Raw genomic sequence first — 25,021 nt, 5'->3', positions numbered from 1 at the left:
TTACAATATCATATCTAATATAAACTTACAAATACTATCCTTCTGTTTTGCTTTAAAGCAAAGGTTTTCACATGTGTGCATCATGGTGCACTGCATGCCAGCATTATCAGAAATAAACAAACATGAACACTGAATTGTACGTTTGTTTTAACATTAAATGTTCTGCATTAGTAATTTGTGGCGAATAACTCATAAACAATTAGCCAACTAAATGTACAAACTTTGAACACTTATGTTCTGAAGGTAAGAAAATTCAAAAAATCTTTAAACAAATGTGAAATACTTAAAACAATAAAAATCTTTAATATTAAATTAACTTTATTACACGTAAAAACTACAAAAAATTGATTAGAATAGAATTTTAAAACAGTACATTAAACAGGAAAACAAATTGCTGGTAAAACTATGGCAAAATAACATGATAATTTAAAACTTCTCTCAGTATTTGAAAAGATTTTATAGCTTAGACTTTTACAGATCAAACTTTTTCAGATAATTAATGTTTTGTTCGATAAAACATTATATTGTGGTGTTAAAAATAAGTCATAATGTAAAAAAGTGTTAAATCCTAGAGATTCAAACAAGCAGAGCTAACTGGAAAGTTAAGTTGATATACGGCACTAAAGAACCTAAAATGTTTTTAATGCGTTTCCAGGTGGTATATATCTCTAGCATGACAGCTAAAATTTAGTCTTTTTTAAACAGAGGAATAAATGTTTTGTTTTCAGAATTATGTTACAAGGTAATAATAAAATTAAAAAGTAGTATTATTCAGGTAAACTGAAAATACTTAAGTTTATCATTAAGAGGACGAAACTTGAAAGCTTACAAAATACTAATAAAACATAATATCATCTTAAAATAAACAAAAAAAATTACTGGTCACTAAAGTCTGTTAAAAAGTTCTAACTCTTAAAAAATTGAGTGTAATACAAAAAAAAAAGTATTACGATTATATACTACTTAACACTCTATTTTAGCTCTATTAAAATATAGCAAAATCTAGTCTTTCGTTAACTGTTGCTTTTATTTGTTATGAATTATTTGAATTTTGCCGAATAAAATCTTGAAATTTAGACTGCTTAAAACTATTTTAAAACACTCCACTAACTTTTTTTGATATTTTATTTAAGTAAACCAGATCCTATTTAGATTTCGTATTTCTTTTTTGTTACTTGTTTTTATAATTATTCTAAGAAAAATAATTAAGTTTTAATAACTTTATAACATTAGTTTTATTCGTAAACTAACAAATACTTAACTTATATAACAAACTAACACTTTTGTTAATTTGTTAGTTGCTTCTAGGTATAATATTATTTTTAATTATATGAAAAATAAATTAAATATTTATTTATACCTAAAAAAGAAAATTTCAATTTATAATTCATAAGCACATTATTTAAGTTACAAGTTATTTCAAGATAAACTTTGTTTAATTAAGTTACTATTTTAATCAGTTTCTTTAACAAAGTTGGTAAAAGTTTTAAGTTTAAAAAATAGTTTTTTTAACGTATATCTAACTATCTATAATTCAGACTAATGAACACTACCTTTATAATTTGAGTTTAAAACTGAAAAACTAACTAACAAGTTTGATTTATTGAAATAAAAGATTAGGAAAGTTTATTTTTTAACGATAAAAGCATAAAACTTCAAACAATCTAAAAGATTTTTGAAACTTAATTACAAACTTTTTAAACGTAATTACTGTTTTATACATAAAAAACTGTACGAAATGTAGACTTACAAATCCTTACTGATGGTAAACTAGTTTAAGATTAACTCTGCGTACATTTGATTTAAGTAATTATCTATTAACAATAAGTGAAACCAAATTTGTAAATTAATCATTGGTTGGAGACATAATACGATAAATATATAGTTCTTGACAGTCAAAATTTAAGTTTGAAAATTCATTTCCTGCAAGTGAATGAAATGCATTATTAAATAGAGTAAGGTAGAGTAATATCTTTTTCAATAGAAATCTATATTTTCGTTTACATTCAAACTTTTATTTTGTTTTAAATCTGACTTATAGTTGATACTTAAAGGCTGAAAAAAGTCATTATTAATATTATTGTAAAAGTATTTTAACTTTTTGTAGCTTTTTTGAAATGCCTAAGCTAGCTTCATTGTTTTTTAATGAGAATCGAGTAAATTACCCGTAAAGTAACCAGAGTAATCCAGCCCTTTTTTTTTACAAAAAATAACTTTGGCTATTATATGAAAGCTTAAGTACAAGCTACAAAACAGTTCTTAAAAAATTCAAAAAAATTATTTAACTTATCAGCTTTTTTATTTTTTGTAAAACGTTTCTAAAACAGGCTATGGACCTATTTTTTTCGGATCAATTTTCTTTAAATTTTAAAAAATCACTAAAAATCTATCTCCTCCTTCATTTTTTAAGCAATCTTTTTTAATTTTTAGGAATTATCCTTATATTTCTTTAATATTCATTTTACCTTCTTTAATTTTTCATTCTGTTTAACTGGTTGTTTTATTAGTAATTGTCCTGCACATGACTTTAAACTGTATCCTGGTGTATGACTCGATAACCGAAAGGTTTTTGTACACCAGGTCCTTGGACAAATGTTTGAGCGCTTTTTTTTCGTTTAATAAACAATATTATTATATTATAAGAAAAAAGTTACTTATGAACTTTAATAATTTAAAGAATAAAAATTAAAATTTTATGACAAAAATTAAAAAAACATACCCTTTTATTTTTCTTATTCATGTGTTATAAATACTTTACAGATAGGCCATTTGATAGCATGGTTTAAAGTCTCAAAGGAACAAAAGACTGATGGTGTTGGATAGGAAAATCGAAATATCTGTTGTTATATGTTTATTTAATTTGACTTTTAAAAGTTTATTTTGTACTGTTTTGAATACATAATTCGAGGTTGAAGAATCTTGATTGTTTTATGTTATTAAAGTTAAGTATATTAAACTATTACTCGTTAACTGTAATATATGAAAGTGTCCTTTTTATTAGAAGTTTAAAGTTAAAGAAAATATCATTCGAAAGGTGTGCGGAAATATGTTTTAATAAAACCTTTACTTCCAAAATTTTAATTAAATAAATTAATCAAAACTTTCTTTACTCTTTTTTAGTCATGCAAGTAATAAATATAGTTTAATTTGTAAACTGAATAAAGTTTCGATAACTTGTTCAAAATTGTTGCATAATATCAACTTGTAAGTATGCAAGTAAATTTTATTTATAGGATAACCTCTTATATACTACAAGTTTACCTTGATATCATAAGAAAAAAATCGATTTTAAGTAGTTTCAGTTGTTTAAAAGAAGTTCACCACACACATGTGGTGCATATTATCAAATTTTAAACGCTGTTAGAGCATTTGGTGTTTTATGTTCAATTCTAAAAAAATGGTAATAAAATAAAAGAATTACTAAAATAATTTTGTAATAATTAGTTATGATTTTGTTTTTTTACCAAGTGGTGGTACAGACTCCAATAAACCAGTTTAAAACCTCTCCTGCTACTACAAGAATCTCATTATAACGGTGCTCAGAATGACTATACCTGTAGGTATGTTTTCTGTAGTAAAAACTGAAATCAAAGTGCTTTAAACAGGATTATCCAGATTAGTCTAAAACAAAACGACCTAAACAAAAGTAATATAACTTATATTGCCAAGAAAGTCCTACACTCAATTTAAAGAAACTAGATTATTAAAAAAAAAATATTAAACTAACATGTTATAAGAAGTGATTATCATCTTTCTAACCATTTGAAGTTTTCATTTAATCTTTTGTTTATTTAGTTTTTCTGACTTTTTTTATTGTATTTAGAATAAACAACTATTTTATATTAGCATTCAATGAAGTTAACATTGTAGTTGCCATATTTTTCGTTTTACGATAGTAGATTTTTTAGTAATGCTTATCACCTATTATACTTGTAATCTATTAAAAAAGATTTAGGACATGTTTTTAACAAATAAAAAAAAAAAAGTTTTAACTTTATAAACGTGATTGAAATAGTGGATTTTAGCATAGTTAGACAAACACATTCTAAATAAGAAACTTAAAGTTCAATAAAACTTTTACATTGCGTTGATCACGTTTTTAGTCTAACTCATGAACTTAATATTAAAATTTATTTTTTAACATTAAGAATTATTTAGTTTACAACAAGTTAAGTTTCACCTAGTTATGATTGTAGTTTTAAAATTTAGAACTAAACAAAGTCTGTTTAACGGATTTTCTTTAAAAGTTTATCAAAATACTAACATGCTTTATAAACGTTAGGGTTTAAAGAGGATGTCCTTGTTAACTTATAGAACTGATTTTTCAAGATTAATTTTTACTTTGGTGCACAACTACTGTTTAACTAACTTTGTTTAACGTGCCGCAACTCTATAAGTAATGTGTATTTGAAAAAAAAAACGTATGAAGCCTTATCAATATCTTAAAGCTTTTTTTTTTATTTAGCAAAATTATTTTTGAGATATGGCTAAATTTTTTTTTTAATTTAAAAACATTTCATAAAATATTTAAAACTTTGCGAAAAAATATGGCTTTTAACTATTATTAAGACCTACATACTTTTTTTTCTAACATATATAATACTTTTTGAAATATGGTATTCTTCAAGAAATTGAATTGTTATGTAGCCATTTTACTTTATTGAAATAGCAAATTGAGACACTAAAAATAATAGTTAAGCTTTTCTAACATAAATATAAGACTACATAAGTAAGTGCAATTATGTCTTAGTACAAAAGGGATACGTTATCACAAAAAAAAAAAAACAGATAGTTAAAACTATCATTATTTTTAAATTGGTCTTCGAACATGTAAATTTATCGTTTAAATTAACAAAATAAAATTTGTTTAGAAGTGAAGTTTACTTTGAGTACTGCTTTTTTAATAAATATTTATATAAAATTGCTATATAGTACCAATTAAAAAAAAATCATTTATAAAATTATTAAAAAACTTGTGATTAATCTGGTAAAATATATAGAGAAAAAGTAACTGATTTGTAACATCTTTATTAATAGTAAAAACAAACGAAATTAAAACAAGGTTACTAATGTTAAGTGTGTTTATTAATTTTAATAATAAATAAGATTTTGCTAAAATAACATTTACTTGTGTTTAGCAAATATATCATTAAAACGAAAAAGCTAATGTGACTTAAGACTTATACACACATTTTGTTTTTAAACTAATTTAAACACATAAGATACTACAATAGAAATTGTATAGCTTTATATAAAAACAAAATAAGTTTAAAAAATAGGTACCTATAATTTCACATAATAAGACACATTTAGAAAAGACTTCAGTCATGATGCATGTAATGTACAACTTTTTATTTTAATTACAAATCTTTATGATTTGATCTGAAGTTTACTCAAGCCTTTAATTTACAAATAAGTTAGAAAAAAAGAACTATTTCAGCAGAAAAACGACTTTCTCTTTTCAGCTTAAATTTGCAGTTATACGAAAAAATGAAATTCAAATATTGTACAAATTCTTAGTGTCTAAAGTATACTTAAATTAAAATACTGTAATATCGCACAATGCTTCATTTCCTCATAGTTTAATTTCAAACCTTTGCTCGTTTGGACTGAGAGCTGGAAAAAAATTATAATTAGATAAAAAGCTATGTAAAAAAGCAACATTAATATTTTTGAAAACTTATTAAGTAAATTAAAACTTGAAAAAAACTCCTGGTTTTATTATTTTTCTATTTTGATGCTGTTATTTTTTCAGTGCGATTTAAAAAAAGTTAAAATAAAAGTTAAAAAACTAGTAATAAACATATAACTATTTTCTAATTAAGAAAGATTAAAACTTACTTGTTAGGTGTAATGGCTGGTCGTTTTGAAGCTTTTTTATTGTGATCAACTGTAAATGGTGAAATGTTGTTAACTATTTTACACTATTATTTTGTATATTTACTTACGTGTCAAATGAAAATAAGACCTTTTTAAATAAATAAAAACATGTATATCAAGATATTTTTAGCAAAATTTTAACAAATTTACAGCTACTAATTAAAAGAAATGGTTTAACTAAAATATATGACATTTGTTAGAAACTACACACGAGTTATAGTTTTTTTAATTACTTTACATTAAACAAAACTAATTAACAGGTTGTAATTAAAATTTTTAAAGACTTATTTTATTGAAAAATAAAAGAGACAAAACTAGATACGTTTTGTTCCATATAACTAGATTCTTTTATTTTGACATCTACTACAATACTATATAGAATACTTCATAAAGTGATAAAATTTTGTTTTATAACAGTATACTTCTTAAAAAACCCACCTTGAAGCCATCTGACTTGAGTTGCTGGACCGAAACCTTTAGTATTTTTAGCAGCGATTCTAAATATAACGGCTGGCTTAGAGCTTGTGTCAATGAGAGCATTTTCCACCTGCTTATTGCCTATCTGGCAATTTGACTCAGTTCCGTAATAAACCCTGGTAAAAATACTGCAAAGTTAAATAACTACTTTTATCCGAGTTTACTAAAACTTTGAAAATCAAGCACAAATCTAAATTTAAGTTCATCTAGGTAAAGTCAATTTAGATTAACATGTTAAACTTGTATAACTCATGACAATACTACAGTTAGTGATCTATTTTTAATAAAATAACTCAATTTGTTATTAGTTTTGAATCAAAATGTTTGTACTAAGATGGAAAACAGATAAAAAAGTATAACTGCACATATAGAAATTCTTTTAAATGTCTTTTTGAGGGTTGCCAAATGTTTTTGGCAAATTTCTTCAGGTTTTTAAAATTACAGGTTTTTAAAATTACAGGTTTTAGGGTCTATTTTTAAGTTTAAGGTTAAAAAAAACTGTGGTTAATAGTATTACGACATTAAAAAGATATCGTAAGCTTCCTTAAATGTGTTTGTTATTAAAAAGGTTTTGGATGATGACAAAATTTTTTTATCTATACAATAATTTTTTGCTTCAAATCGAGATTTCTTACTTAACATGTAAAAGTTGCTTAAAATTCCAGGTTTTTCTAGATTTTTTAGCAATTTTATTCGAAAATCTAAGTTTTAAGTGACTTTTGTCCAAAATATTAGATTTTTTTTTTGAATTTTCTCAAATTCAAAGTTTTTTAGCCTAAATTGTCAAATTCCAGGTTTTTCCAGGACTCAAGATTTTTTGACAACCCTGCTTTTTGTATCATTTACTTAAAATACTATTGGTTTGGACAAAAAAATAAGATTTAACTATTTGTCTACTTAGATTGATATAAACTATAAAAAATACTTTAAACTAAAATACTCCAAACTTTAAAAATTTAGATATTAAAAACTGATATAAAAACTTTCGGGGTAACATGTAAATGAACTTCAAAATCAATCTAGCATCTTACAAGAGATTTAAGCTATAAATGACGAGGTTTGTTATTGAACACAACTTCAAGTATTGAAGAAGTTTTCAGACTTCAAGATAGGTTATAGATTGAATCAAAAACTTCTACAATGATTTGAACAAACTAAGAATCTAAGCCTTTAAAACACACAACTTTATTTTGAACTCTATTATTTCTTGGAGTTAGCAAACAAACTTTCACCTGACAAACGTGTAATTTGGCGTCTTTCCCGGCGGCGGGTTCACGGTCGGGTTGACGGCCAAGTACACCGCGTACTCGATTTTGCCGGGTGTGGCGGGCGGACACCAGCTGATGGCTACCCCCTCGGCGTTCTTGCTGATTTTCACGGCGGACGGCGCGCCGGGGAAGCCCGGAATTGAAGTTTTGAAGATGGAGCAGTCGCTCCAGTCGGAGCAGCCGACCTTGTTGCACGCGCGAAGCCTCACCCTGTAGCTCACTCCGGCGTCTATCAGGTTCTCCACGTACTTGCCTTTCTGTAAAGTCGCAAACATTTATACACTTGTAAACTTTTGACCAAAAATGATTTTTTCAAATAAAAGAAAATTATATTAAAAATATATTTTACATAATTTTTTTAATGAGTTAAAAACTTTGCGTTCACTTGAACTCATAAACCATTTATTTAAAAACTTATTAATTACCCATCCATTTATTTATTTATTACAAAATCGATAAACATCCACAGACCAGCCCCTCGATGTCGATGACCTTGTACTTGGAATCGACGTCGTACCCTTCGGGGATCCTGACGGCGAACTTGGTGATCTTGCAGCACTTCTCCACCGCCGTGCACACGTCGTACCACCTTCCGGTGGTCGGGGTCGGGTCGAACCTGTCCAGGGGCTTCTTCGGCTTGTCGAAGGAAAACCTGCGCTTTTCGATGGCGGCGATGCCGTTGGGCTTGCTGGCTTCCGCCGGCTTCTTTACTGCCAGCTTGCCGGCTTCCTGCTTCGGAGCTGCGGCGGCCACGACGCTTTTGTCTTCAGGCCTGAATTTGTATTGAGAAAATAAACAGGAGTTCATTGGCTGATTGTGATCATTTTAACACAATTAGAAAAAATTTAATAATTTGTTATGAAATGTTTAAAAAGTTGCATACTTTGCGTTGTTCTGTTTAGAAGCATCTACTTCCATTTTTTCCGCTTCTTTTTCTTTATTTTCATCAGAAATTTTCGTCCTAAAAATATTCAATCAATTTACTCTAAACTGTTCTTACATTAAAAATATCTGTAAGAAAATCAAGTAAACTTAAAATACTTTTGCCTTTCTTTGCAACTTAATATTGGGCTTGGGTAAAAAGTACATCGTTAATGGCAGCTCAAGTTTAAAACTACTTTCAACAGACCTAGTTGCTAATTGATTAGTTAATAGTCCTATAAAATTCACTAGAAGAATATTGAAATATTACTAATTTACCCTTTGTATTATGTAAGTTGAAATAGGTAAATAAACAACTTGAAAAGGGACAAAAAAAGAAAACAGCTAACTAATTATGCTTAACATGTTTGAGTAAAAACTAAAACTTGTTTTTAACAAAATATCAAAATAACAATATAAAAAAGATTAGAAATATCTTAACAAAATGGTCATATTACTAAGTTTATGTCAATTTAACTTAAGTATTTTCTCTAGAAATAAAAACTTGATGAACTTTAGTTAGCAATTTATATTTATTTAAATATTTTAGTATTACGATTGTTTGTTAATAACTTATAGTTGTAATACAATCTAAAAATTCAATTTAAAAGTATGAAAAAAAAAAACGACATTTTGTATAAAATTTATACTTCTGCGGATGCGTAGATAGACGGTAGCTGAGAATTTAGTTAATACTTTGTATATACACAGCCTTTTATAATAAATTAAATAGAAATAAACTAACTTTTCAGTTGTTTTATTAGCTTCTTCTTTTTCTTTTGTTTCATTTTCTAAATAAATATATAATTGTAACTATCATAAATATAGAACGTATACAAAAACTAAATCAACAATATCGTTTATTGAGAATACTTAGCATTTGCTATAAATTATAACAAAATAAAAATACACTATATGCACTACAATTTTTTTTTAATTCAACTTTATAGAAAAATTACAGATACACTGCATAAAAATGTGCGAAACTAATCAAGCAACACTTTTAAAAAGTTTATTGTGACAAATTTATTTTTAAACCAAAAGCTTTAAAACATTTATTATTTTCAATTAAAAACCAAATATGAATTGGTCAAAACATAACTTTGGCTTGTTGTACAAGTTTTAAGGCCAATAAAAACTTTGAATAAATCAATTGTCATTTGTATCTAGGACAAATCACGTAAAAAAGTATCTTTTTGTATGTAAGAAGGGTTTTTGACCGCAATTTTTTACGCGTAATTCAACAGTTGCAACATTATTGCGAAACTCTAAGCTTTAATTTATCGATTTTTTCTAGAAAGTTCAGTATGTTTTTGACTTATTCTAGATATAGTTTAGTAAACAAAAAACAAAGGCACTTAATTACAAATTAATTATAAAATGATTTATTTAACTTAAATGTGACAAAAAAAGTAAGTTGTGAATCTTATTAAAAGTAATTTAATTTCTCGTATTTTTAATTGGTCACATCGTTTTTATTTGTAAGTATAGTTTGTTCTAAATTTAATTTAAAAAATATAATTATAGACTAACAAAACGTAATCATAATTCAATAAACAAACCACTTTTGACTTCAGCTTGTAAATTTGGAAGTGAATCCGTCTTATTGTCAAGATTTGTTTGATTAGGTTCGCTTCTGAAGATAATTAATAACTTTTTAACTTATGTTTAGACATAATCTAAAAAGGTATGCTTAATAAAAAAACTTAGTTTAAAAAAATTGTTTAAAAATGTCGTTCTGAGTAAGAAGATAAATTGAAATTGTTTAATTTAAAGAGTAAAAAAATTAAATGCAACAAAAATTTAAAGAACGTTTTAAAAGATAAAAAAAACTATACTTGTTTAAAATAAGTAAGAACTAAAAAATAATAGCAAACTTATCTGACTCACTACTTATTAATTTTTGAAAACATTTTTTTTAAATAAGCAAAAACTATAATTTCTAATTTTATTTAAAGCAATAATTAATTTATTATAAGAATTAACTTTAAATAGTGGTTAATTTCTAAAATATATTTGTTAGATTTAGATAGATTTTAATCAACTTACTTGATATCTTTTTCTTTATCTGGTAATTCAACTGGTTTTCCTGTCTTACCCTGTTAAAAAAAAATGATAAAAACAACCTTCTTAACAGTAAAAATATGTTTTTTTAATTCCAACTGGGCTGTGTTTATTAGTTAAAAGTTTTTAAATATTTTTATAAAAACTAATATGTACTTAAGATAACTTATAATAAACGCTAGTTATTAAAATGGACTTTAAAAAATAATTACAATAATAAATTGCCACAACGACTAAACAGTAGCTAAATTATATTTATTGCAAAAACATAATTAATATACATACCATGAGTTTAAAATTTCATGTTATTTTATAAGCGAATGTAACAGTGTAACTTTAAATTAATAAGTGTTGTATCAATAATTTACCACTTTTTGTACTAAAACAACTTTTTGGTATCTTTTTTACAATACTCATCCAATAAATTTCAATAAAAATTTCAAAAAAGAACAAGTCCAATAAAAACTGAAACTACAAACAAAACAAAAATTCCGCAAAGTTCAGATACCTGAAGACTTTTGTTTAAGCCAGCACTTTCAACTAGACCTTTGCTGTTTATGGTGAGAACTTTGCTCGGGTTGCCGACTATTGGTATAGTTTTTATCATACTAGAAGCGGCCGATGTTACTATCTTCAAGTTTTGTTGCTGTAGAAAACACACAACTTGTTATTCATTAGTTCAGTGCAAGAATAAAAATATCCAGCTACAAAATACAAAACACCCGTGTAAACCTTATTTTAATTCTAAACGTATATTATAAATATATTTATTTCAGTTCACAATACTTTTGAAAATTATATTTAAGCAACTTTTAACTATAAATAAAATTGCAGGTTAGAAAATTACCTTCGGGTTTCCAAGAATTTGAATGGGTTTGTTTCCATCTCCTAAAATTTTCGTTATTTGTTGTCCACCTGCTTTAATGGTTTTATTAAATACTTTTGTTACTACTTAATCAATATTTTGAAAGTGGACATATCAAATTTAAATAAACTTTTGACAGTAATCTAACAATAAATAAGCTTGAGAATACTTGTCAACTATAGCTGCATGCGTAGTTACTATCATTTGAAATAAAATATAAAAACCATTATGATAACTAAGTTTTTAAATAGGAATCAAAGTAGCAGAACTACGTTTAAAAAATAATTTTGAAATAAATTTTCAGAGCTATTAAATAATACTTTAACGACTAACTTCTCTTGCTAATGTAAAAGAAACTTTGATTGGCTGACATTAAAACGAACTCAATTTTATATAAATAACACAAAACCTTATTGAGTAGTATCCAACATTTCATGCAAACAAAAAGTTTTAAAAGTTTAACGTATAACAAAATCTTTTAAAGTAATAGTTTTATATGACTCATTCTAACAATTTTCAAGAACAAACTTAGCATGCTTTTACTACAAAAACATAAATGATACTAGGGTAAGCAACAAATATAAACAAAGTAACAATTCAAATACTTTTTGAAATCTGAAAATAAAACTTTACAATATTACAAACTTACTTGTAGTGATTCTGAAAGATCCTATTTCAAAAAGATAGAATAGTTATTTGTAAAATTTAAACTAATTTAATATGTTTATAAAATTTATTTTTAAAACTTTATATGCGATAATGTTGCTTGTATCTTTTAATACTTAATGTTTACCACTAAATCTCAAAAAAACAATTAAAGCTCAAACTCCTTGATAATATCTTAATAGTTTTTTACTTATAAAGCTTCTGTTACTCAGTATAAACAAAGTCTTTTTCAGTTTTATAACACTGATTTGTTAGACTATTCTATCTAAACAATAGTGAAGTCTTTAATCAACAAAACATTTTTGTCTAAGCATTGTTCTCAAATGTATTTTAGTTTTGTTAATTCATTACACTATGCTAAGTACTTTAGAAAAATTGTATATTTTCAAAGTAATAAAAACCAAGTAACCTTTACCATGAGGAGTTAAAATTGTGACTGATTGTGGTTTTGCAGGTTGTTCGCTCTGATTTGAAGCTGCCGTTGCGCCCTGGACAAGGAGAGAAAACAACTATATTTAATAGAATAAAAATGTTACGTATCTATAATGATAATCTTACTTAAACTTCTTAACACTTTTGCTAACTGTACACAGAGAAATAACTAACGGTGTTCGTAGCAGCAGGCGTGGTTGATGAGTTTCTGCAATATGTTAAAACAAACTTTATTGTAAACAGGTTAAAACAATTTGTTTAACTTTTTTATAAATAGAAAATTAACTCATAAACGTTAAAAACAGCATAATATCAAAACACTAATGTAAATTTACAGCTAACAAGTCTTTAAGGAACGAATATAAGCAAAAAACATTCAGTATAGTAATCATTAGTCTACTAGAAAATGTAGAGCAAAAAATAAAAGTTTTTATATCAGTTAAACATTTTATATAATGAGTACTTAATTTTTTGAATTACAAGTATCGTTCGTTAAACGAAACTTTTTGACCAATGAAAATAATTAAGATAAATATAAACACTGATACCTAAATTTATTAAACATAAACAATTATGTAATTTTAGTTTACTTCTTTGAACAATAAAAAAACATTTTAAAATATCAAAAGGTAAACTTAGACAGAACAAAAAGTATGTACGGTTACACAAAAATTTATAGTTTTATTGAATAAAACTTTATAGTTTAATGAGTGTTATATTATCTAAATAAAAAAAAAACATTTAAGTCTGACTTACTTTTTTTATTTATATAAACTTATTTGACACAGATATGTATGGATTATATTACGTTACTAATTACTATAAATCATCAAAAACTAGGTTAAAAACGATTTTTTCAACTTATTTGATCTTGCTGTTTTTTAAGTACTTAAAACAATAATTTATCTAACTGCGCGTTAAGTACTTAAACTATTGAAACTTAACCTTATACAGTTTGTGTACATTTTATTTTTTAAATAAAAGCTTTCACATAAACATTTCAAAGCATGTCGTGCGATAAACAGACAGCAATATGATTACAATAAAATAACTTTTAATTTAAAACTAATAAACTTGTATGCTATTATTATATGGCTAATATTTTTAGTTTTAAAGACTAAAAAACTATATAAAACTCTTTTTAATTCTATTTTTAAAAGTCTTCAACTCATAAACTAAATTTTATAAAAAATTAGACTAAAATTTCTGTGACAAAAAAGTTGTACTTCATATATAATATATTGTATATTTTTTTATATAAAAATGCTCAGGTTTATATAGATAAATGTTAGAATGATAATATACAGGGTGGCCACTGGTTTTTGAGAAATTTCCTCGAGGTTTTCTAAATTTCTTCCAGGTTTTTGACAGTAAACGTTTTAAGATATACTTTTATTATAAAATTAAGTTTTAAGTAAAAGACCTTGTTAAGTAGTATAACAACAATGAAAAGATACTGTGAAATTACTTTAAATGTGTTTAAAACAAAACTGATAATTACACAAAATTTTTACTTATATGATAGATATTTCGTGACAAATCAAAATTTTACTATATAAAATGTAAAAGTTGTTTAAAATTCAAGGTTTTTTCAAAATTTCTCAAGTTCCAAGTTTCATTTTCAGGATTCCAGGTTTCGTGGCCACCCTGAATATAGTTAACTTTATATAAAAAGTTTCAAGTGTTTAAAATGTTTAAACAAAAACATATACTCATATCTAAACTAGTGATTTGTAGCATATAATAAAATGGACTTCAAATCCAAAAGTCATACTTAGTTATAGATAAATTGGCAAGTGACCAATCAACATTGCGCTGGCTGTCACAATATATCGGTTGCATTTTACTTTTTTTCAAAATTTCAAACTTGTTTGATAACAAACAAGAACGCTCAATCAAGTAAATACCTTGTAAGATTTTCAAATTTTAGTAACTTTAAATATTACTCATAGATATCTTAAACAAAAATTATACCGATTACTTAAACTTAATACTTAACTAAATATCACTAGTCTTACATGTTACTCAAACACATACTTTTATTTACAAACTCAAGTAACAGTTATTCTAACTCTTTCTTATTCTCAGGTATTCTGGAAGCAGCAGCGGCAGCCAGCAGGGCCATCGCAGAGTGGTTGGAATTGTTCAAAGTGCTGAGCGGGTGTTCAGTTTTCGAAGCTCCCTCTTCAGTTTTGTTGTTGGCGGGTTCCACTTTCATTGGTGGCAGCGCGGCGATTGGAGCTTTTGGTAGTGCGGGCAGCGGTGGCTTTGGCGGAACTATGGGCTGCTTTTTGGGTTCTTCTGTATTTATACGTGTTTTTTTTAACTTCGTTGGCATTTGAAAAAACTTAGTGTTTTTAAGTAGAGGTAAAATTTTTGTTAAAAAGAAATTAAAACAAACCACTTTGCTTGCTTTGGTCTTTCGGTTGTTCCAGCAACTGCAATTGAATTTGGTAAAAAGAAGCATTGTTAACAGTGTTCCACGACACATCTAGTCTCTCACATGTTGCTTTTGATAGTGATGGCTTGTTTGGCATTGATGGTTTGACTGATTTTATAAGTATAGTATTGAGACATAATAAATTTAGTTATAATATAAAGGTTTTTAAAATAACTAACCAAAGAACAAGCTAAAATGTACACAACACTTACAGTTACATAAAGTAGATACTTTTTGTTGTAAGCAGTATAGAACTTAATACTGAAAATTTTCAGCATTGTTATGATAAAAAATCAAAGTACAAAGAAATAGTTTTTAATGGCACATATGTTATATTTATAAACTAATATTCATCACTTAATCACTACTTGATAGTTTTAATTAAAAAACAGGATGTAATAAAATATACTATACAATGCTTTTACAACATTTTAATCATTCAAGAAGTTTCATTAGCACTAAAAAATATCACTTATAAAGCAAAATATTAGAAACTTAAATGTTTTTGTTCAGTAAATTTACAGTTTCAAAAACTAACACAATTCAAGAAACCACATGTCTTTACAGCACACTTGATTATTCCACGCTTTTCTGTATCCGTCCCTTCCACTCCAAATGTACAGCCTCTTGCTTGCCATTGTTGCTGCGTGTCCTGCTCTTGCGCGCGGTGAACCGTCTTCACTCGCTGAGGCGTCCGTCTGTGATTAAAATAATCATTAGTGCCTTTTTCCCCTGTAAAAAACTCCACACGTTTGAAATCAATGTTATTTTGGTTCCAAGCTGAACGAACAAGGTTTAAACCAACTCTAAAGTCTACAGTCTCCCATGTGAACTTTGAAACGTTCAATATCGACAGCTGGTCGGTGCACTTCCACTCGCGTTCTTGCGACAGCACGGGCGAGTCGAGGGGAACCCAACCCCCGAACACGTAGAGCTTGTCGTCAACGAGCGTGCTTGTGTGCAGCGATCTGGGCAACGGTGGCACGCCGCTTATTTTCGGTACGGACCAAGTACAGGAATCTGATCAAACAAAAAAAAAATTATTAAAAATAACTTAATAACTACAAGTTGTAAATCAGGAGTATATGTTTTTTGAAAGCTGTGTTTTAACTAGTTGATAAAGGATAGTCATACAAAGAGGAAAACCATTATGATGTCAATAAATACAAACCGATATCTAGTACATGAACATCACTGAGTCGGTTTCCGTTCATTCCTCCATAAATGAGTATGTTGTAGTGGCCGTCTTTGGTTCGATAGCTCACGGCGGTGTGTGACTCACGCGGCGAAGGTGGAGTGCCGTACGTATTCGGGATCATCCAATTGTGCACGCCGTGTAAGTTCCGCAACTCAATGCTGTACAGGTCGTTCAAGTAGCTGTTTATATCATTATTGTGAGAATATATTATTTTAACACAGAAAAGGAATGAGTAGATTATATTTAAGATTTAATCTAAAAGACAAAACAAGTTGTGATCTATATAGAAATTTCTAGATTAAATATGAAAAACAAATTATCTGTTCAGTATGTCTTCTAGAAACTATTGAACAATGTATTCTTATGACAAACTTTGAGAAATTTTTACAGCTAAACAAATATTAAACTTTATTCTTTAAACACAAGTAATTATCTAAAAAAAATAATATTTTTAGACTACTTTTTATATCTTTACTTAAAGAATAACTTTTATAATTATTATAGTATTTTGTATTCTATATATATTATAACTGTAAAAAATATTTAGTATGGCAGAACAACTTTGGTAGACATCCTTTTTTACTTTTATTTTCCTCAATTACAAAAATTAACAGTGTTGACATTAAATGCTCAATATGTTAGATTACAGTAATATATTTTAACTAACAACTGTAAAACACCAAGTCACATGTTTTTATTGGTAATATAAAAGATGCCTTTATTTAAATCATAACAAAGCCCAAGTCGCCAAAAAATTTATACAAAATCAACTTAAGATTCAACACAGACAATCTAATTTTGAATTTTTATATTTGGTTACAATTACTTGTTATAAACAAAAGAATTAAGGACCAACAAATAAAAGCATTAGGGAGCTCAAGATTTCAAATTAACATTTGCTTTTTAATAAAAGCTAAGTCAAATTATAGGTTGGTACTCCTAAAACAAAATACATCACTCTAAATTTAGGTAGTTGTCAAATTTGCACGAGTGTTAAAAATTGCAATAGGGGAGAAAATTGCACAAAGACACCTTTGCACAAGCAGACAATTTTACATGGAGACATTTTTGCACGGATTAAACTTTTTTTTATTTACATTTTAAATTTTTTATTAATTTTAATTTATTTATTTTTAAGTTTATTTTTATTTATTTTCTTTTTACTATCACTGTTATCCCTAACTCTTACACTCGGTGGGTAAGTTTTTTTTTCTAGTTTTTTTAGTTTATTTAGTTTTTTTCAAATTTACTTTTTTTTTTTTTTTTACTGTCACTGTTACCCCTCACCCTCGGTCAGTAGTTTTTTTTTACTAATAATTTTTATTAGTTATTTTTTTTTTACTATCACTGCTACCCCTAACCCTTACCCTCAGTCAGTAATTTTTTTCTTTTTTTTAATTATCTTTTAGTTTTTTTTTCTACTTTTTTTTTGTTTTACTTACTCTTGTGCAAAAATGTAACTCGTGCAAAATTGACCCTTGGTGCAAAATCGTCTTTGTGCAATTTTGTTCCCTTGTGCAAATTTTGTTCTTGTGGAATTCAGTCCCCTCGTGCAATTTTGTCTTTGTGCAATTTAGACCCGTTTCCCTAAATTTACATCACTGATATTTAAAAACTTTGTACAAAAAAGTCAATTAGATTTATTTCTTATTTCTTTTTTTTTTGACTTTCTCATAACTGAATAAAAATTATTCAATCACTTAAAATGTATGTAAATAATGATTTAATGAAAATTAAAAATTGAAATTGCATGCAAGCTTATTGTTGTAAATTATATATTTATTGACTAATGTTTTTTTAATACACACTAAATTTATTGTTGATACAATTTCAATAATGTTATTAAAATTAGTTAAAAATTCTACAACAAACATCTATCATAAAATATTCCAATTATTTATTAAACTTACTTATCTAAAAAGTAAAGTTAAATATGTGACAAAATTGGTTAAATCTATGACTCATCTGCTGATAGACAGAAACTTTTCCTATTATTAGTCTAAAAACTTAAGTAAGCTTTTAAAAAGCTCTTTTGTTAATCTATAACACAAAAACATAAACTGAAATACCTTATAAAGTTAATTCGGAAAATTTTTACACTTAACATGAGTTTTACCGTCCACTAAACAATACTAATTTAAAAGATATATAATCAATTTTTCAATATTTTACAAAAAATATTCTAAATAGAAATACTTTAAAATATAAGTTGGAATAAAATAAAAAATATAAATAAAATACTAGTAAACAATAAGCTTTTAATGACTTACATACTACATTGGTATTTAATTAAAAAATTAAGTTCTATAATTCCTTAAAAAAAAAGTATCTAAAGCAGAAGATAAAACTTACTCCGGATAATTATATCTTTCATCTGGACTTGAATTTGCAAGGCCGCCAAACATAAATATTCTGTTTCCTATCAGATTAAAGCTGTGACCGAGTCTTGGTTTTGGATAATCTCCATTTTCTGGAGGACCAGGATTTAATTTTTTCCACTCCCAGTTAGTGACCTGAATTTTGGCAATGCAAGCTCATAAAACAAAAAAGTTTATATAAAAATGTGACAATACTTACATTAAGCTCGTACATTTCATTTGAGTATCTGCCATACTCTTGCATTCCTCCAAAAACAATTACGCGATTTCCATCATTTACCATACCAAAAGCAGCAATTCCATTAGGAATGATTCCCTTTTCATTAGGTACTTTCCAGCACTTTTTAACTGTAATTTTTAAAAGTAAATTAGAAATAGTAAAAAAAAAAAATTCCAGTAAACTTTAATTTGTGTAATGTATTAAAATTATGCTACATACATAAATATTAAAAATAAAAATATAAGCATTTGTTAACAAGGATCAGAGCGAAACAAGTTCAATGGAATATATAATAATAACAAATTAAACTTTCTTTATTACACTAACACATGTTTCTGTGTGTTAACTGGTTAACACACTTCAACAGAGCTATGAAAATCAAGAAAATACTATAAATGTTATATATATATATATAACTGTAGCAACTAAAATAGACAAAGAATTCTTAAACTTGATAATTAAACACTTTGACACAAACCATCCATACCACAAATCTTTTTTTAACAGGAACACACTCAAAATTTCTTATAGCTGTATGAAAAATTTCAAAACAAAAATTCTTAAACCTAATAACAAAATAACAGAAAAAATCTGAACTGCAGGAAAGAAAAATGCCCTTTCAAAAAATAGAATCTACCGAGCTACTATAAAAACAGACAATATAATAAAATTTTATGTGGGTTCAACTAGTACAACATTTAAAAACAGATATAGCAATCATAAGGCAAGCTTTACTAACAAATTAAAAAGACACAATACCGAATTATCGAACTATATATGAGAGTTAAAAGACGCAAACAAAGTCTACATTTTAAAATGGGAAATACTCTGCAGAACTAAAATAAAACCGAAAAACAACAAAACATGCCATATATGTTGCCTAGAAAAGTACAAAATCAAAATAATTAAAATAGATTTATCATTAAATAAAAGAAAGGCAGCAACCCTGTCTCCACAATTAAAACATGTATTATAAAAGAACAAAAACCACTAATTGATAACAAAAAATAGCAACAAAATAAAACCAAAAACAAGAACAAGCCAAGCAAAAAATAAGTTGACTTGTACATAAGTTGTTTTTAAGATAAGCTAACTAAAATTATTCAATTTTATTTGAAACGCCATATTGTGTTTTATTGTTTGATTGTTTAAAAATTCTGCTATGTACTTTATTACGTTCTGAATATACGTATTAAACGTTTAAATTTAGTAAATAATACGAAAATTAGTTGTTTTTTTTTGTATGATAATTATTTATATATATCTTCTAAAATATAAACAATTAATTTAAATATAATAGAAAATTTTAATATGAATATAGAAAAAAATACTCATAATAAATTCTTATATATTTACATAATACATAAAAAAACATCAATTTTACTGTTAAGATACTAAAAAGTACTAAAAATAGCTTTCTTGTATCCCTATAAAATTTGTTTAAAATACAGAGTTTTTAATAAAACCTTTTTAAAAATTTTAGAGATAATAAATAAATTTCTAGGAATTTCTTTTTGAAAAAACTATATCTGCTAAGGCCTGAGTATATTTTCTATAAAAAAAAAAATTATCTAAGTTTATTTGTATATAGTTATTAATAGTTTTTTAAACTTTACACTTGTTATACTAATCATTACAATTCTTTTTTACTCTGAAAAATAGTGTGCACAAGACTGACCCTTTATTTTTTCTTGTGCACAGATTTTGAAGAGTTGGAAGAACCAGTTACTTAAGCTACAGGTGATTTTAGTTTTTAACAGCAGTATAATAGTTGGTAGTATTGTACATTCTTTATCATACATAACCATTTACTTTTAAAAATATAGTTTGGTTAAAAAAAAATGTTTTTAGCATTTTATGAGATTTATAGTTTGTATAAAATCAAAACAAAAATAGCTTGCTATAAAGAGTGTTTAAGAAGCAGTCTTTTAGATAAAAAAGTAGGATAAAGTCCATCAGGATTATAAACACTAAAAAGACTCAGTTTTATTTTTAGTCACTAAAAAGTTTGAAATCGACAGTCAAAACTACTGCAATTCGTTGTACTGAACCATGTTAAAAATAGTTTATAGTGTACATTTTAGTAGTTTCAACTTTCTTAAAAATTGATTAACCTTATTAACTTACTAACTTATAGACAACAATAGTTTTTCATTGAAACTGAGTTTTAACTCTTTAAGACAAAAATAATAGCCAGAGTGACAAAAAAACTAACTGGAGTTGCTATAAACTATTATTAAAAATATTTTGCACCCATTATGTACTTTAGTGAGCACATAACATATTTTAGTGTCCATAAGAAAAAATAAAGAAAAAAACATATGTATGCATAATCAGTCTTGTTCTACTTTCAGTCAATTTCATAACTATTAATAAGATTATTACGTAAATAAACTATAAAGACAACTAACCTAAAAAAATATTTTGTCATTAAAAATTTAAAAACAAATAATATAATGACACACAATTTTTATCAGTTGTTCACTCTGAACAACTTGTTTGTCATTCATTGTAGAAAGTTTTTTTTAAATACTTGATACTTATAATTTAGCTAGAAATTACTAAGAGCAGAATCTTAAATGAATATTTTCACACTTAATATTTAAAAAACACCTTTCTTTTATCAAGAACTAGCCAGCAAAAGTGGAAAATATAACTAAAGTATTAGAATCACTTTAAAATTAACACAAATTAAATAGTAAACATTGGTTAACTATAATATATCATGATATTTGAAATTTTAATTTCAAAATTATTTTAACTCTATCAAAAACTAGGGACGGGTCAAGTATGCACAAATATACTTTTGCACAAAGGGTCAAATATACATAAAGGGACACTTTTGAACAAGGAAACTTTTGAACAAAGACATTTTTGCACGAAGGGTCATTTTTGCATGAGAGTAAAAAAAAAATCAATAGAAAAAATAAATAAGTTACCAACCAAGGATAAGGGGTAACAGTGATAGTAGAAATTAAAAACACAAAAAAAAAATATTTATACAATATAAATTAAACAAAAACAAAAAAAAGAATAAAAAAAAATAACCGACAAAGGGATAGGTTTAGAGGTAAAAGTAATAGTAAAAATTGAATAAATAAAAAAACTTCAACCAGTGCAAAAGTGTCTTTGTGCAAAAAGTTTTTGTGAAAAAGTGACTCTGTACAAAAGTGTCTTTTGCAAAAGTGTCCCTTCGTGCAAAAGTGACCCTTTGTGCAAAAGTGTCTTTGTGCATATTTGATCCTTTGTGCAAAAGTGTCCCTTTGTGCATATTAGACTCCCATCCCAAAAAACTTGCCTTAGTTTTCAAGAAAATCAAAAATATCTTGAGTTGGTCTGAGATTTTTAAATTTTTTAAACTGGTTTGAATTAGACTGAGTAATCTAAATGTTTTTTAAATCTGATTAATTCAAGAGGATTAATTACCTTGTTTTTTTAGGAGTTTTTTAAAGTACAAAATGAGTTTTTGATTTCTAAAATCTTATTTTTACAATTTTATCATTATTTAAAGTAAAAAACTACTTATGTGTATAGCTAAAAAAAATCATAATAGTGTAATGGTTATAAATACTAACTAAGTAATTGTTTGATGAACGTAAAATATTTTAAAAAGCTTATACTAGAGCATTTAATAATTTTAGTATCTCATTACTTATTTATCAAAACAAATACTTTAATTAGTAGCTTTAATAAAAACTTTAAAAACTAACTTCCACTTTATAAAATTAATTTAAAAATTGTGTGCAATTGTCATTAATTATCATAAACTTACAAGGTCATTATTATTTCTATTTAAAATATTTCACTAAAAGATAATCATCTATGGCCTTTGGTTTTATTCCTAGTTTTTAGCTAAAAATTACGCCTTGTTAGAAAATTTTAATAGTATAAAATTACTAAAAAGCTACTGAATATCCACTTAAAATGTGTTTAATAACAAACATATTTCTGAAAACAAGATAATATTCATATATTTTCTAATGTGATTTAGTTGTTTTATTTGTACATTTAATTTTTAATTCTAAGATTTTTTAGAAAGTTTCAAATTTAAGGTTTCTTATAGGTTTCTTTTTCCAAAATTTATTAATTTTTTTTAGATATATCCAGGTTAAATGGAAACCCTACAACGAATGAGTTAATGAATACACGTGCCTGTATGAAAACAAATCTATAAACTCAAGCAATCATTAATTATAATACAAAACACCATAAAATAAACCAAATGTTAGTTTAAGACTTAATATAGGCTTCAATCACAAGTTTAAACTTACTAATGTGTCACCCTTATGAATCAACCCAATAGTTTTAAATATTTTTTCAATTACTTCTGATTTTTTTTAGTTAAACTGATAAGAAAGAAAGAAAAATGTGAACGCTCACTACTATGGTCAATGGATTGGTGTGGAGAGAGACCTTTCAGTCATCAAGCCTCACACCTTACATTTTATAACATTTTTTAGGAGTTTTAATTAAAACATTAAAAAAGAAATTTAAGATCAATGAAAAATTGATATTTTTATTAATTAATTACTTTTTTTTTCAAAATAAAATTATTACAATTAATTCAAAACAAAACTATTTTTTAAAGAAGAAATCGGTGTGCATTCTTTTTTATACCAATTTCTGCCAATATATTGACTATGGAAACCATAGTTTACCATGGGCACCACACTGTCTCCTCCCCTTATATTTCAATTTTTATAATCATGTAAGTTAACATTTTTCTTGTTGCTCTTTTTACAAGAACAATCAAAAAAAATGCAATATAAAGTTCCATAATACATAAAAAGGGACTATCTAGATTTGAAAAATCTTAATTTTTTTTTTTAATATCAGACAGTTAAAATCACAAAACATGTTAAGACTGCTTAAAATGTATAAATTTAACTGTCATAAAAATGATGAATAAAGTTAAACAACTGCAACAATGTTTTTTGAAGACCAAAAAAAGCACTCAGAAAAATTGGTCCTAGCATCTGGTGAACAAAATAAATTGGTTAATAATGTTATAATGTTGACTAATAATCTTATTTTATTAGATTAAAAGTATAGGAACTGTTAGACAACTTTTCAAAATAAACAGAGTTAGTTTAAAGGTCTAAAATAAAAAAGTATTGCACTTTGTTGTAATATGGAGTTTAATATAAATAAAATTGCTTCAAAAAACTTTTATTGATGTAGAGCGAAGAGTAAATAATAGACAGACTTCTACTGAGAATAAAAAACTCTTGTCATTTTTTACTTTATAGAAAACTGATTAAAAAAAATTGTTTAGTATTAATTTTCATAAAAATGTTTAGATATATATTTTTTTTAAGTATCTTAATTGATTAATTATCTTAATTGATTAATTAGCTTAATAGCTATTTTGGGTAATAGTTTTAAAACCTGTATCATAAAGATTAAGTCCCTCTATTATGCCTTCATTTCCTCCACCTAAAATAAGTATATCCTTTCCATTATTCACTGTACAAGCTCTGTGGCCATGACGAGGTCTAGGAAAACCACCATCTGACTTTTTTACTCTGGTCCATGCACATTCACTGTAATTTTCAGAACTTGGCATTCTTAAATGCAATGTTATTTTCTATTAAGTTTCTGGAGATTTTAACCTATTTACCACATGGATCAGTGTGCTGCCCTTCTGACACCCGTATGTAATTTTGTCTTTTAATTTTTTTTACAATACCAGGGACCTTTTTTTATCGAATTTAAACGAAAAAAGCTTTAATCGTGCACGTGTTTCTTAAATAAAGCACAATATCATTAGAAGAAAATAACAAATTTATTATTAGGGTTTCATTAATATTTTTTATTAATACCTGCTTAAAAGCAAAAAGTTTATAACTTCTATTGTAAGAAAAGTATAACTCTTCTCAATCTAAATTGTCCGAGCAGCGTTATACAAACTACTTTTGAGAAACGAAATGAGAAACAAACAAAGTTTTGTGTTTGGAAAAAAAAATTATATCTTAAGTTTTCATTCAATAAAAAATAAGCAATTATTTTACACAGTAAACTAAGAAAGTTTTAGTCAGTTAAGAAAAGTTAAAAATTATAGTTAAAAAATTATGTTTTTAGAAAAGTTATTAAATCAAAATGTTGTCAAAAAAACTTGCTGTTGTAATCTTAGGTGAATAAAAATTTTAGAAAAAATACTTTTTTTTTAAAACCAGTAGTCAGTTCAGTACTGTAGTAAACAATACAAGTAA

General features: G+C 26.0%; 1 protein-coding gene across 4 annotated transcripts; it reads right to left on the bottom strand.

Moving 5' to 3' along the window:
- Nucleotides 1-5,087: 5,087 nt before the first annotated feature.
- On the bottom strand, nucleotides 5,088-24,403 carry LOC145840129 (host cell factor 2-like). Of its 4 annotated transcripts, none has more exons than XM_082947265.1 (22): nucleotides 24,198-24,403; nucleotides 18,789-18,937; nucleotides 18,564-18,724; nucleotides 16,185-16,390; nucleotides 15,819-16,033; nucleotides 15,552-15,711; nucleotides 14,975-15,121; nucleotides 14,646-14,874; nucleotides 12,748-12,781; nucleotides 12,551-12,629; nucleotides 12,125-12,145; nucleotides 11,458-11,528; nucleotides 11,119-11,256; nucleotides 10,596-10,645; nucleotides 10,109-10,182; nucleotides 9,292-9,337; nucleotides 8,509-8,586; nucleotides 8,097-8,397; nucleotides 7,590-7,882; nucleotides 6,319-6,473; nucleotides 5,842-5,890; nucleotides 5,088-5,616 (listed from the first exon to the last, which is right to left on the bottom strand). In XM_082947265.1, the coding sequence occupies exons 1-22, from the start codon at nucleotides 24,373-24,375 to the stop codon at nucleotides 5,589-5,591; spliced, it is 2,862 nt and encodes a 953-aa protein (XP_082803391.1). In that variant the 5' UTR covers nucleotides 24,376-24,403; the 3' UTR covers nucleotides 5,088-5,588. The 4 variants fall into 4 exon arrangements, with proteins under 4 accessions (XP_082803391.1, XP_082803392.1, XP_082803393.1 ...); XM_082947266.1 differs by having other exon boundaries at nucleotides 11,458-11,525; XM_082947267.1 differs by lacking the exon at nucleotides 12,125-12,145.
- Between the last annotated feature and the right edge of the window lie 618 nt (nucleotides 24,404-25,021).

Source organism: Thalia democratica, chromosome 7 (genome assembly GCF_965202585.1).
Source record: "Thalia democratica chromosome 7, ktThaDemo2.hap1.1, whole genome shotgun sequence".
In the NCBI taxonomy this organism is placed as follows: Eukaryota; Metazoa; Chordata; class Thaliacea; order Salpida; family Salpidae; genus Thalia; species Thalia democratica.
Note: the sequence above shows the minus strand (reverse complement) of the source record. Positions and strands in the feature narration are given on the sequence as shown.